A 14,831-nucleotide genomic window follows, 5' to 3' on the forward strand; every position below is an offset into this window, starting at 1 on the left:
ATAACGCTCTCTGGCCATCTCTCCTACTTACATACATATACTTACTATAGTATAGTATAGTTTATAAAAATTTAACCTGTATTTGCATTCTCTCCATACTGACATGTTATTTAATTATTAAAATACAGCTAATTTGGGTCTATCTAGAAGAAAAATAGTGGTTTTTGAAGTCGAATCTTGCAGGGTTTGAACATTTTTTGATAACAGTAATAGACCATCCACAAAACAGCTGACAAAAAAGAAAGAAAACTACGTAGCATTTATTTGGGCTCTTAAGTTGTGTTGGGCCTGCAGAGATTTATTCGGGTCATGTCAGTTAACAAACCGAATGAAATTGTATTGCTAGAAGACTTACCTGTGGGGTCTCGTAATGACTTATTAACTTTATTATTTAAGCATTCCACTGAATGCCGCCATGCTTCATATCATGTGAATCCTAGTTTTGCATATATGTTGGAAAAGTTTAGATATCAATAAAGATGCTCATCCATATGGAAATTGGTTTTCAGACATCATCTTGTTGTATAGTCAACAAATTTTTTAATTGTTTCACTTTCTCAGTCTCTAAAGCTCCAACAGGATATTTAGTTTGTAGATTTTATGAACTGTAACAGAGTGGCACTCTAAATTGCTTTTCCTGCCAATTGCAGCAGTGGCATAATAAATTATACACATACATACACTTACAACTTAAACTGATGAAAAAATAGTTATATTGTTCACCATGAAAAGCATAATTGTAACCTCATTTCCCTGATACCACTGTTGTATCAGCCCTATCATATGCTTTTCCAAGTCCATAACTGCCATATGTAATTTCTTCTGTTTCTCTAGGTATTGCTCTCACATTCTTCAAATCAAACACCTAATCCCACACACTGTACCCTTCCTGAAAGCACATTGTTCCTCCCCAGTCTGATTATTTGTGCATGACACTCTATCCCTTTTAACTTATCAGGTACATTCAACAAACTTGTACCTATGCAGTTCAAACACTAACCTTTGTTCCCCTAGTCTTTATACAGTGACAATGTATAGGCATCCAACATGTGTATGAAAAATGAATATCCATAACTGATTAGTGGGCTAATACCATGCAAAAAGAGAATTAATACAAAACGGAACTTGTTGAGAGAAAGATAACACTTGATGAATTAAGAGTGGAAAAATAAAAAGTTTGTGAGTTAGAAAAGAAAATAAGATCATTGTAAAGAAATACCAATAGAATGTATGGAACTGTTTAGAAGAGAAGGGAGAATGAATGGAATTAATACAAAATGTGAACAGGCTCCCAATGTTACTATTATTGTACATGAACATAGAAAAAAAAACAAGATCAGAGATCAGACCCCTTAGAATAAGGGAAAAATATGAAAATGAAACCAAGGAAATATGCGGGATAATGGTTGAATAATACAAATTGGTATTCAGCTCAGAATCCTAAGAGCTGTGTAACCAGCATGATGACTGTCCAGTCAAATGTACGTAGATATTGAAAAATGGCATAAGCAGAATGATTGATTAGTTTGGAGAAAATTCTAACCCGGGACCAGACAGAATCCCAGTTATTTCCCTAAAGGAGACAGAAACAGCAGTAGCAAAACCAGGAATATTGATGAGGCAAAGTCTAGATAAAAGCAAATTCGCAGACATTCTCAAAATGGATGATATAACACTTATACAAGTAGGCTGTAAACTAATTCCTGACCGGTGAAGGCCAGTGAACTTAACATGTAATTAAGATTTTTGAAAGATTACATGAGGTGGATGTTTCACTGTGGGTGCTTGCTTAACAAGGCTCACAAGCTTTTTATTTTTCTGTGTAGCATAGGCAGAACATGTCCCAATCTAAGGCCATCTCGAGTGAAAGGGAAATAAGTAAGAGGAAAAGAATATAGACATTAATCGGGGCTCTGCATATGTGATGTTTGTAGCCATGACTCCTAGAGGTAGAAAGATTACAGAAACTGTGGGAAACAGCATTCAGGTATATGCCTCAGATATATTCCAAGTCTTGGTAGTATGGACACATGCAGATAGTTCACAAGAGCAGTGGTCAAAATAACTCTTGTAGAACAGAGACATGGCAGCAGAATTGCAGTATACAGAGAGGAATGGTTGAAGAAAAGTAATGCTTGGAGAATTTTGATTCCACTCTTACTCGTAGAGAGCAAGGTGAAGAACTAACCCAAATATGCCAGCAGTACTCTATAGTAAGGTAGATATAACACCTTCAGAAATTAAATAGCTTCTCACAAGAAAAATTATTGTGATTCCTCTACAACACCTTCTTTTGGGAGGCAGACTTTGTGGCATTGATTGGATGGGATTTCCAGGATAGAGTGGAGGATATGGTTATGCCAAACATATTTGTGTTACAACATTGCTGAATTTTGATGTTTTAGAATTGGACGGAGGGAGAAAAGTAACACTTAGTGATATAGAAAGGATTTGTTTTTATTACTTTTGAATTTAGCCAGGTTACTACTTCTCCATTTTAGCATGTTGCACATTTGAATTAAGAGGAAACATTTGCAGTTTGAGAATGAGAATTAGAAGGAGGCAAGAGAGAGAGTGAGGTAGATCATTAGTTTAAGAGCAAATGTTGTTAGAAATTGAAGAGTAAAGATCACTTATTGAGAAGTGAGAATAGTTAGCAGAACAGAACCCAAAGAGACACCACTTTTGATAGTTGCTCTATCAACAGCTAATACAGTGGAACAGCCAGAGAGGAATCCATGAATTAGAGAGCAGGGAGAAGCAAAAACAAATGGAAGAAAGTGTAGAAAACAAAGCATTTGCCATACCTAGTCAAATGCTTTGGAGCTGACAACTGCCATGACAAAAGTTTCACCAAATTCCTTGAGAGGAGGACCAGGGTTAAATCGTGTTGGAGAGATCAGTTGACTTGATGATCCTGCTCTCAATTACTTTTTGAAATCTGGGACTGGTTGTGGTTAGAGGGCCGTGTTTTTAGTGCAGTGCGCAATGCATATGACATCTAGAGAATGAATGTGAGCACTAATCTGGGAAACAGCAAACAGTTACTTTTAAAAATAGATATATTCTTATTGACTTTAATATGCATTTTTGGCCACAGATGTTAGCTTCCTTAGGTTCTTTAGTGTTCTTGGTGTCAATAGTTGTTCAGTCTCATTTTTTTCTACGTAAATGATTATTCATTCATGAGTTAGGTAACAGAATGATGAGTGATATCAAACTCCAAATCTTGTGTAAGTAATTGCCAATTTTTGGTATATTTTTTCTCTTTGATGCAGCATGTATTGTACAGCCAACCATTCTTTTCACAAGCATACACACTTTTCATCTAGTGCATAATACTTTATAACAAAACTCTCACAACTCTTTTTTCTTAGCTCTATATTTTCTTGTGGTGAATGCTTTGCACAGTCCCTGCCATTTGGCAAAATTTCATCATAGGTACTTTCAAAATTCAAATTATGTTTATATTTGGTATATTGTCCTCAACAGGGCAGTTGGTGTAAATTCTACCATGGCGTCAGCAAGATCAAGACCCATGCTGACCTTGCACATTTTGGCTTTGATACTGTATGGGACATTGAGGACCTGGTTACACTGGGCAAGGGGATCCAGGCATGTCCATACTTTGCTGCCAGGTCACTTATGACTACTGCTGAGATTGTGATATGCCCTTATAACTACCTTATTGATCCCCTCATTCGAGAGTCGGTAAGAGATGGTAGAAACAATGCATAGAAAGATAGAGTTGGTAAGATATGGTAGAAACATTGCATATAATCAACATAGAGAATTATTTCATTGCTTCCTTCCCTCTGTACCAAACATGATGCCTTGCTTTGGTCGTATGTAAGGCTTTCCATTTTGCTGTTGTTAATGATACAAAACTCCCTTCCCTCATAATGGTATGTGAAATTCTATTGTTTTAGTAATTTGATGATACTTTTTTCAGTAAATTTATAGCATTCTATTAACAGTAGTTTATGATGCTCTCTTTTTAGTAACATACTATATTGTGATTCTCTGTTGTTCATACATAAAATTGCTGAACTTGCTTCCATTCACAGATGGACATCCACCTGAATGGCAATGTAATAGTAATTGATGAGGCCCACAACATTGAAGACAGTGCCAGAGAGGCATCTTCATTCACACTTACTCAGGATGAGATACTTGAGGCCCGACAAGATATTGAAAAATTGGCAGTATTAGAAATGGATGAACATGCTTGTACTGAGCTGGTAAGTCTGAATTGCTGTAAAAGAAAGTAGTGCATCAATTTTGTGTTGACACCTTTTTCCCAAGCTGCATTATTTTTTTTTCAGTACTTCCAAAGGAAATGGAGCCTCACAATTCTTTTAACCAACCACACCCCTCTTTCTGTACAGTACTAATGGCGGTAGATATCAACAAAGCATTTGATACTGTTCATTATCACATCTTCATGCAAATGATATTTGACCACTCTTCATAAGTGACATATGGTAGTTGATCACCAAGTTAAAGTCTCACACAAAGGCTTCACCTCTATTGCTCTTGATCTCAACATGAACTCCCATTATCTCCTACAGACCATAGTAACCTCTTATATGCAGACAACCTTACAATCACAGTACAGTACCCTGACACCCCAGTAACAACAAGCATTTTGAAGTCTTCAGTTACCTTTTAACTGCAAAGAGTCACAAATCCAACCTGCACTCCTATGCAACAAAACCAACTGTCCTGGGCATCAACTGTGACACATGCTAAACATTTACACATAGCACTATAGACATTAGCACTAGAGCAGCAAACAAATTAAACACCCTCAGAATGTTAACTGATTACATGTTTGGATATAAAAAGATTCCCTTAGTATCTTCTACAAACAGTTCATCTTCTGCATTTTAAACTATGCCTCACCTGCCTGGTATTCCACCCTCTTGGAAATGAATATAACAAAGCTGCATATCATATGCAATAATGCACTCAATCACTGAATGCCTAGCTACCACACACTCACCTTCACAATGAAACAAAGATCCTCCCAGTACAGTACCACCTCAACATGCTCAGCATTAAATTCAATGCAAAAAAAGAATTAAATCCCTCCCACCCAACCCTTATATAACAAATTACCAACCCCCAAGTAGAAATAGAAAGCTTACCCCTGCCTCACAGTTCAGTAACCTCTACTCGCAAATCCCCCCCACCCACAACAGATATGATACTGACAAAATGCATAGAAATTGAAATAACCTAACAAGGACTGAATGTTCAACCTCCTAACTCCATCCTAGCAGACATACACCCATCATGAACCACGCTTCTCAGACAAACACAAATCACTCTCCTGCATATGCTTTGGACATCACCCATCACTACAACATTACCAACACCATTTTAGCATATCTGATGACCCTTCATGTCTGCCATTCAACTACCATAGAGAAGGCACTGAACACTTTCTACTAAATTGCCCAGCATTCTCTGCACACAGATGCACACACATCACAACACTGTACGACCTGTGGTCCTTACCAATGGACAAATTGACATGGCCAGCTTCTTGAGTGTTGCCGTAGCCTCATAAAGATAGAAGATACTCATGGGGCAGTAAGGCAGAAAGTGAGCAGTTGTCAATATATATATTTTTGATTGTCATTTCCTGTTCTGGCAAAGTAGTACCAGGAACAAACAAAGAGAGGCTGCTATCTGTCTGTGCCTTTTCCTACCTGAAACTCCCTCAGTGGGTTTACCACCACAATAGTCTCCATAAGTAAACTCCACTGCTGCTTCACAGCCTTTAGTGCCTCACCCTTAACAGGCCACCGGCAGAAAGCAACTCAAGCACAGTGTTTGCTGAGGCTCCCACCAAATATTCTTACTGCCTAAATGTTCCTGACTATTTCCTGTTTATTACTCCTTCCATTTTGCCAAAAGGCATGAATGAATTAAAGAGTTACGGTGACATCACACACCCTAGCTGTAGACCAACCTTCACTTGGAACCATTCACTCTCCTCTTTTCCTACCTATACACATTCCTTACACCCTTTATTAAAATTTCTGACTGCTTCTAGCAGCTTTTGTCCTACACCACATATTTTTAAGACCTTCCCCAAGGCATGTTTATCAACCCTTTCATATGCTTTCACCAGATCTATAGTTATCTCTTATAAATCTTAAGTTTATTTTAGTATTTTTCACACACATTGTTCAAAGCAAATACCTGATCCATACATCCTCTACAACACTCTTTCTCCCCAATCTGATGCTCTGTACATGCCCTCACACTCTCAATCAATACTCTTCCATTCAAATAACCAGGTACACTCACAAAATTATACCTCTGTAGTTTGAAACTCGCCTTGCCTTTATACAGTGGCACCATGCATGCATTTTACCAATCCCTAGACACCTCACCATAATCTCTCATGCAATGAAAATCATAACTAACTAGTCAACAACAGTCACCCCCTTTTTGAGAAATTCAACTGCTGTACCATCTGATTCAGCCACCTTGCCGCATTTAATCTTGCATAATGCTTTTACCACTTCTCTCTTCACCAATCCACTCTCATTGATTCTCTCACTTCACATACCACCCCAAGCCAAACACCCTACATCTGCTTCCGTATCATCAGACACGTTCATCATTTTCAAAATGTTCTCAACATCTCCTACTCACTTCGACACTACCTATTACTACTTCCCCAATTGCCCCCATCACTGATGCTCTTATTTGTTCTCTTGTTTTTCACACAATATTAACCTCCATCCCAAACATTTCTTTCTCACTGAAGTTTATTGATACTTGCTCAACCCAACTTTCATTAGCCCTCATTTCATTCCTTGCACCCTCCTCTATACCTCATGCTGCTTTCTCATAAACATCTCCCGATCATTTACACCCTTCCCTGCAAGTATTGTCCATATATCTCTCTTTTCTCTTTCACTTGCAACTTTAATTCATCATCCCACCACTCATGACTGTTTCTAATCTACCCACCTTCCACCTTATGCATGCAACGTGCATCTCTTGCACGTGCCAGCAGTGCTTCCCAAAATGAGTCCCATTTCTTGCCCACTCTCCTAGCTTTGTTTACCCTCATCTTTTACCATTCTGCTCGCAATCTCTCCTGAAATTTCTTCACGCAGGTTGCTTTTCCAAGTTCACTTACTTTCACCCTTTTCATCTCACCCATAATATTTCCCCTTTCTAAAACCTGTACATATCTTCACACTTACCTCCACCACCTGTCCTTCTCAGCACATTCACATCCCGAAGTCTCTTCTGCACCCCTATCATTTAGTATGCAATCCAGTAATGTTTGTTAGCCATCTTTTCTGCTCACATATGTATACTTGCATATGTCCCTCTTATTAAATCAGGTATTCTCAGTCACCAGTGCTTATTCTGTGCAAAAGTCCACACAATAATACTGAATACCCCATTCCTCTTGATTATACCCTTATGTGCCACATCAGTCACCTTCGCATTTAAATCACCCATCACTAATAACTGGTCTCTAGCATCAAACTTGTGGAAACACTCAATCACCTGCTCCCAAAATATTTGCCTCATGATGTTTCTGCTAATAGTGTGGTGCATAAGTGATAATGATTATTAATCAGCAATCTAATTCAGAACTTTCCTCTCCCATTATTGATATATGTTCATACTCTCATTATATTGTAGTTTTTGTCTTATTGCCGCCTCATATGTTTATTACATTACTTATATATTCTTTGTTGTTTCAGATCCGTATGTTGAATGCTCTAAATGGATGGGTGGATTTGAACTCGGACAAGCTCACAGATTATTTAGAGTTTAATCGTTCAAGTAAGATTTTCACTGGCACAGAGATGATAGCAACACTAGATCACCTGGGTATTGGCCCCAATAGCTTTCCTGAATTCCAGGTTAGTAACTGATAAAAGATTTTTCAAATATTAGGATTAATGTTATATTTTATTTCTGTATTATGGACCCTGCTTGCTTGATGCCATACTGCAGGAAGGAGGAGCAGCCAGATAGGAAAGATGACCCGATGAGCAAGAAGGGGAGAAGCACTTATCCCTAATTTCTTACAACCATCAAGATCTTTACTTCCCAGCTGCCCTTCTTATATCACAGGAGCTCTCACTCTCCAGCTCCTGCATAGTACCAGTCAGGCAGGGAAGAGGACAAGACAACAGCAAGAAGAAGAGATGCACTTGCCCCCAATTCCTTGCTACCATCAAGATCTTTACCTTCCTGCTGCCCTTCCTTTTTCATAATAGCCCACACTCCCTGCATCTTGCATGAGAGCAGCCAAGCAGGGAAGAGGACCAGACAACAGCAAGAAGTGGAGAGGCACTTATTCCCAACTTCATGCTGCCATATGGCTGCACTTCCTATTTCACAGGGGCCCACACTCCCCAGCTCCTGCTTAGAGTGCAGCTTCAAGCTGTCCCTAGCTACTTCACTAGATCATAGGTTACACCCACACATCATATCATATTCACACTTGTTTTCTCTCCAGGGGGGGATGATGTCCCAACTAGCTAAAACTAATGCAAGCCAGTAACATTAACCCCAACCCAGAACCATCAAAGTATTTGCTCATGATGCTATAACCTCATCATCATTCATGCTGAATATGAATCTGGGATTGAAATACTGTTTGATGGTAATTAATTCCTGTAACTGATGGTTACATTTGAAGATTGTCATTTACTTTGATGCTCCAGCTACCTCCAGTGGTGTCATCTTCATTGCATCCCACTGACTTTCACAGAGGGCTGCTTAGAGCAGTGGATATACATCATCCTGCCTTACTCAAATACCCAGTGGACCTTTCCTCCACCAAAGCAGCAGCGCTAAATACACAACCCCTCGCTTCAACTAACCCTGCTTCTTCATAAAACCCCTTTCACACACTAAACATTCTTTATTTTATAAACACCAATGGCATCAGAGAGACACACAAAAGTACACAACATTCCTCAAGAACATAAGATATACATAACCCTCATCCAAGCAACCAAACTTATGCCCACTTCCTTCCTGCCTCCTTTTTATAATTATACAACCCACACATGGAGGAGGAGGAGGAGGACTCATGACACATACACCAAAACATCCAATGTATAGACACTGCTCAGAACACAGGTAGGTAGCTGGTAGGCAGCCAACAACCAGGCAGGTATATTACCAGTATTATTCACCTGGTTATCAGGAGGGTTAGTGACGGCCACACAGTGAGCCAGCACTTAGGTGGTTGTCAAGTTGCACTCCTCTGAACCAAGTAGCTGTTTCTTCTTTCTGTCTCACCCACACATGGACTACTGGCATTCTGTCCACAAACATACAATCTCTCCTTGTCATTCATAACTCTAGACAACACTTAAGTTGCACAGCTCATCCTTCATGATTTTAGATTTTCTTGCAGAGCACTCTGCATTAGTCCTGCCTTTTGGCAGAATGTTAGGAGCAGTAGGTAGAAGGGAGTTCCAGTTGGGAACAGGCTTTGGAAATATAGATATATGGACAGATAGACTTGGACCATAGAACAGATCAGAAACAATGACAACACTTGAAATGCAATACAGTAAATAAAACTACACAGCACTAACTCCAACATAATCAGCACCTACAAAAATACCCTTTCCATCTGCCCTCCCCATAATACATATCTATCAGATGTTTGTGCCCTGCCCATCATCTTCAGCCTACACAATTGCCAGCCAGACTCCAAGTCCACTACATCCAATAGCCGATCTCATCATATGCTAGTTTTTGATCACCAGCACTGTACACAAGAACCACCATTTGTCCACCCTATCAAAAACATAAAACAAAGCTGCAAACCTCTCAAATCAAAGCACCGAGAACAGTCACTGGCTACCAAGCAACCACAAAATCTCAACAAGTGTAGAGACAAAATCCCTGTCCAGTCCCACTTCAATATGTTTAGCATGCAATTCTTTGCAGAAGCATAAGATCACAGCCATTCAAACCACTCCATAACTGACCACCAACCCCTAAGTAGAAAAGAAAAGAAAACTGCTTCACACTTCAACAGCATATATTCACAAATCCCCTTGTAAACACAACACTGACAAAACATGCTGTATACTCTAAAATGGCATGACAATTACTAAAAAAAAAACTGCCCTTCCAACTTAGTCTTAAACACCACCCTACCAGTCATACACCCATTTGAAACCTTATTCCCCAGACATACATAACTTACACCACTGTATATGCTCCTAACATCACCTATCCCTACCACACTGCAAACACCAATTCATCAAATCTTAAGATCCTTCATGCCCACAATGTAACTATCACAATGAAGACACTGAACACTTGGTGGTCAGTATCCCCATACTCTCGCTACAGAGACATGCACACATCACTACATTGTGTGACTTGTGGTCCTACCCATCAGACATGACCAGCTTCCTGACCACTGCAGGGGTCCCATTGAGGAAAGAAGGGGATCATGGGGCAGGAAGGTATGTAGTTAGGTAAAATTTAGAATATTCCCACACCTCAAAATCATCTATATTTCAGTCAGTATTTTATATACTTTGTAAGGATGATATGTATATTTGTTGTTATTTATTATGCTTGATCACTGTTTCCTACTGTAGCAAGGTAGCACCAGGAAACAGCTGAAGAAAGATCCATTCTCTCTCTTACACACATATATACTCGGATTGGGGTGTCTGAATGTGTGTGGATGTAACTAAGATGAGAAGAAAGGAGAGATAGGCACTATGTTTAATGAAAGAAATCTGAATGTTCTGGCTCTGAGTGAAACGAAGTGCAAGGGTAAAGGGGAAGAGTGGTTAAGAAAAGTCTTTAGAGTAAAATCAGGGGTTGGTGAGAAGACAAGAGCTAAGGAAGGAGTTGTGGGAGTGTGTGATAGAGTGTAAGAAAGTAAATTCTGGATTGATGTGGGTAAAACTGAAAGTGGATGGAGAGAGATGGGTGATTATTGGTGCCTGTGCACCTGGTCATGAGAAGAGAGGTCATGAGAGGCAAGTGTTTTGGGAGCAGCTGAATGAGTGTGTCAGCAGCTTTGGTGCACGAGACTGGGTATTAGTGATGGGTGATTTAGATGCGAAAGTGAGTAATGTGGCAGTTGAGGGTATGATTGGTGTACATGGGGTATTCAGTGTTATGAATGGAAATGAAGAGCTTTTGGATTTGTGTGCTGAAAAAGACGTGATAGGGAATACCTGGTTTAAAAAGTGAGATATACATAAATATACGTATGTGAGTAGGAGAGATGGTCAGAGGGCATTATTGGATTATGTATTACTTGATAGGCATGTAATAAAGAGACTTATGGTTGTTAATGTGCTGACAGGGGCAGCTGGAGGGATGTCTGATCACTGTTTTGTGGAGGCATGGATGAAGATTTGTAGAGGTTTTCAAGAAAGAAGAGAGAATGTTGGAGAGAAGAGAGTAAATGAGCTTGGAAGGGAGACATGTGTGAGGAAGTACCAGGAGAGATTGAGTGTAGAATGGCAAAAGGCAAGAGCAAATGATGTGAGGGGAGTGGACGAGGAATGAGATGTATTTAAGGAAGCAGTGTTGGCATATGCAAAAGATGCATGTGGCATGAGAAAGGTGGGAGATGGGCAGATTAGAAAGGGTAGTGAGTGGTGAGGTGAAGAAGTAAAGTTGTTAGAGAAAGAGAAAAGAGAGGAGTTTGGATGATATGTACAAGGAAGGAGTGCTAATGATTGGGAGACGTATAAAAGAAAGCAGCCGTAGGTCGAGAGGAAGGTGCAAGGATTGAAAACGAGGACAAACAAAAGTTGGGGTGAGAGTATCATTAAACTGTAGGGAGATTATAAAGGTGTTTTAGAAGGAGGTAAATAACTTGTGTAAGATGAGAGAACAAATGGGAGCATCGGTAAAGGGGGCAAGGGGGGAATTGGTAACAGGTAGTGATGGAGTGAGAAGGAGATGGAGTGAGTATTTTGAAGGTTTGTTGAAAGTGTGGCATAGAGTGGCAGATGTAGGGCGTTTTGGTCGGGATGGTGTGCGAAGTGAGAGGGGCAGGGAGAATGCTTCAGTTAAGAGAGAAGGGGTGGTGAAAGCCTTGCGGAAGATGAAGTCTGGCAAGGCAGCGGGTTTGGATGGTGTTACAGTGGAATTTGTTAAGAAAGGGGGTAACTGTGTTGTTGATTGGTTGGTAAGAATATTCAGTACATGTATGGATCATAGTGAAGTGCCTGAGGATTGATGGAATGCATGTACATTGCCATTTGTACAAAGGGGATAAAAGTGAGTGTTCAAACTATAGAGGCATGATTTTATTGAGTGTTCTTGGAAGATTGTATGGAAAGGTATTGATTGAGAGGGTGAAAGGCATGTACAGAGTATCAGATTTGGGGGGAGCAGTGTAGTTTCAGAAGTGGTAGAGGATGTGTGGATCAGGTGTGTACTTTGAAGAATGTGTGTGAGAAATGTGTGGAAAACAGATGGATTTGTGTTTGGCTTGCATGGATCTGGAAAAGAACAAATGGATTTGTAAGTGGCATTTATGGATCTGGAGAACAGATGGATTTGTCTGTGGCATTTATGGATCTGGAGAAGGCCTTTGATAGGGTTGATAGAGATGCTTTGTGGAAAGTCTTAAGAATTTATGATGTAGGAAGTAAGCTGATAGAAACAGTGATAAGTTTTCATCACTGGTGTAAGGCATGTGTACATGTAGGAAGAGAGGAGAGTGAGTGGTTCTCAGTGAAGGTTGGTGTGCGACAGAGGTGAGTGATGTGTTAAACTAGATAAGTTGGGAGAATAGGGCAACACTAAACATTTAGACTTATAAGTTTAAATGTTGAGTGTTGCCCTATTCTCCCAACTTAAGTAATCTAAGACACTTTAGAAAACAGTGCTTGCAATGTTGCTTTCTAGTACAGTAACACCATCAGTGAGAACTTAATAAATCGGAAGCCAATTCATACAGTTATTGGGAGTGTTAACGCCATCAAATACAAGGCATGTAGATATATTTATATTGGCCAGACAGGTAAAACTGTAATGAAGAGAGAGGTGTTATTGGCCCCATCATTCAGTGCACAGGAATGACCACAAAAATGCAATTGCTAAACATTGTCATGAAAATGATCACTCCATAGATCTTTAAAATCTTGTTATTTTATACCCCTTTGCTGATTATGCTACATGCATCATTGAATCTGTCTTAGTTACTAATACTAAGAATGTCTTAATTGCTAATACTAAGAACTTTAATTTGTCCCCAGGTAATTTTAAAGCCCATCCTAGCATTAACCAAATCATTATAAGAGAATTGACAAAACAAGAAAACATAAAAAAAGTTGTTCCAGACACACTTTGCCTTCCAGGTCAAACCTTGCCACATGACCCCCCCTTAATCACTCTCCCTTACAACTGTTATAGCCAGACAAAGCAGACAGTGCTCAATCTGTAAGGGTGAGGTGGATTTTCATGAAACATGTCATGCTGCATGTATAGAAAAATTAAATTTTTAATGAAATTGTATGAACTCCTACTGAAGTGCGATTTCACCTTCATAGGGAAGAAAGAATACTTCACACATATTCCCTGCATGTTGTAGAAGACAACTAAAAGGGGAGGGAGGAGGGGGCTGGAAATCCTCCCCTCTCGTTTTCAGTTTTCCAAAAGAAGGAACAGAGAAGGGGGCCAAATGAGAATATTCCCTCTAAGGCTCAGTCCTGTGTTCTTAATGCTACCTTGCTAACACGGGAAATAACGAATATGTAAAAGACATATTCGTGTATGTATTTATGTATTTTATTTATATTTTTTCTTATACTTTGTCGCTGTCTACCGCGTCAGTGAGGTAGCGCAAGGAAGCAGATGAAAAAATGTCCCAACCCACCCACATAGACATGTATATACATGCACGTCAACACACGAACATATATATTCCAATACATTTCAGCGTATACATGTATATGAATACACAGACTTATACATATATACACATGTACATAATTCATACTTGCTGCCTCCATTCATTCCCGTTGCCACCCCACCACATGTGAAATGACAACCCCCTCCCCCTGCACACACACGAGGTAGCACTAGGAAAAGACGCTCAGTCTCTAGCTGTCATGTATTATGTACCAAAACCACAGCTCCCTTTCCACATCCAGGCCCCACAAAACTTTCCATGGTTTACCCCAGACGCTTCACATGCCCTGGTTCAATCCATTGACAGCACATCGACCCCGGTATACCACATCATTCCAATTCACGCTATTCCTTGCATGCCTTTCACCCTCCTACATGTTCAGGCCCCAATTGCTCAAAATCTTTTTCACTTCATCCTTATACCTCCAATTTGGTCTCCCACTTCTCCTCGTTCCCTCCACCTCTGACACACGTATCCTCTTTGTCAATCTTTCCACACTCATTCTCTCCATGTGACCAAACCATTTCAATACACCCTCTTCTTCTCTCTCAACCACACTCTTTTTGTTACCACACATCTCTCTTGCCCTTTCACTACTTACTTGATCAAATCACCTCACACCACATAATGTCCTCAGACATCTCATTTCCAACACATCCACCCTCCTCCACAAAACACTATCTGCAGCCATGCCTCGCAACCATAGAACATTGTTGGAACCACTCTCCCTTCAAACATACCCATTTTTTCTCTCCAAGATAATGTTCTTGCCTTCCACACATTTTTGAATGCTCCCTGAACTTTTGCCCCCTCCCCCACCCTGTGACTCAGTTCCACTTCCATGGTTCCACCTGCTGCCAAATCCACTCCGAGATATCTAAAACACTTCATTTCCTCCAGTTTTTCTCCATTCAAACTT

General features: G+C 39.9%; 1 protein-coding gene across 10 annotated transcripts in view; it reads left to right on the top strand.

Moving 5' to 3' along the window:
• The window catches only part of LOC139761399 (Fanconi anemia group J protein homolog), a 1,968,572-nt gene that overhangs the window by 1,793,073 nt on the left and 160,668 nt on the right, over window positions 1–14,831 (top strand). For all 10 annotated transcript variants that reach the window (XM_071685544.1, XM_071685606.1, XM_071685598.1 and 7 more), the window contains 3 exons: window positions 3,493–3,711; window positions 4,068–4,241; window positions 7,746–7,907. In XM_071685544.1, the coding sequence (XP_071541645.1) occupies window positions 3,493–3,711; window positions 4,068–4,241; window positions 7,746–7,907 (555 nt within the window). The remainder of the gene's footprint in view (window positions 1–3,492; window positions 3,712–4,067; window positions 4,242–7,745; window positions 7,908–14,831) is intronic.

The sequence above is a fragment of the Panulirus ornatus genome, chromosome 3, assembly GCF_036320965.1.
Source record: "Panulirus ornatus isolate Po-2019 chromosome 3, ASM3632096v1, whole genome shotgun sequence".
NCBI classification, from domain to species: Eukaryota; Metazoa; Arthropoda; class Malacostraca; order Decapoda; family Palinuridae; genus Panulirus; species Panulirus ornatus.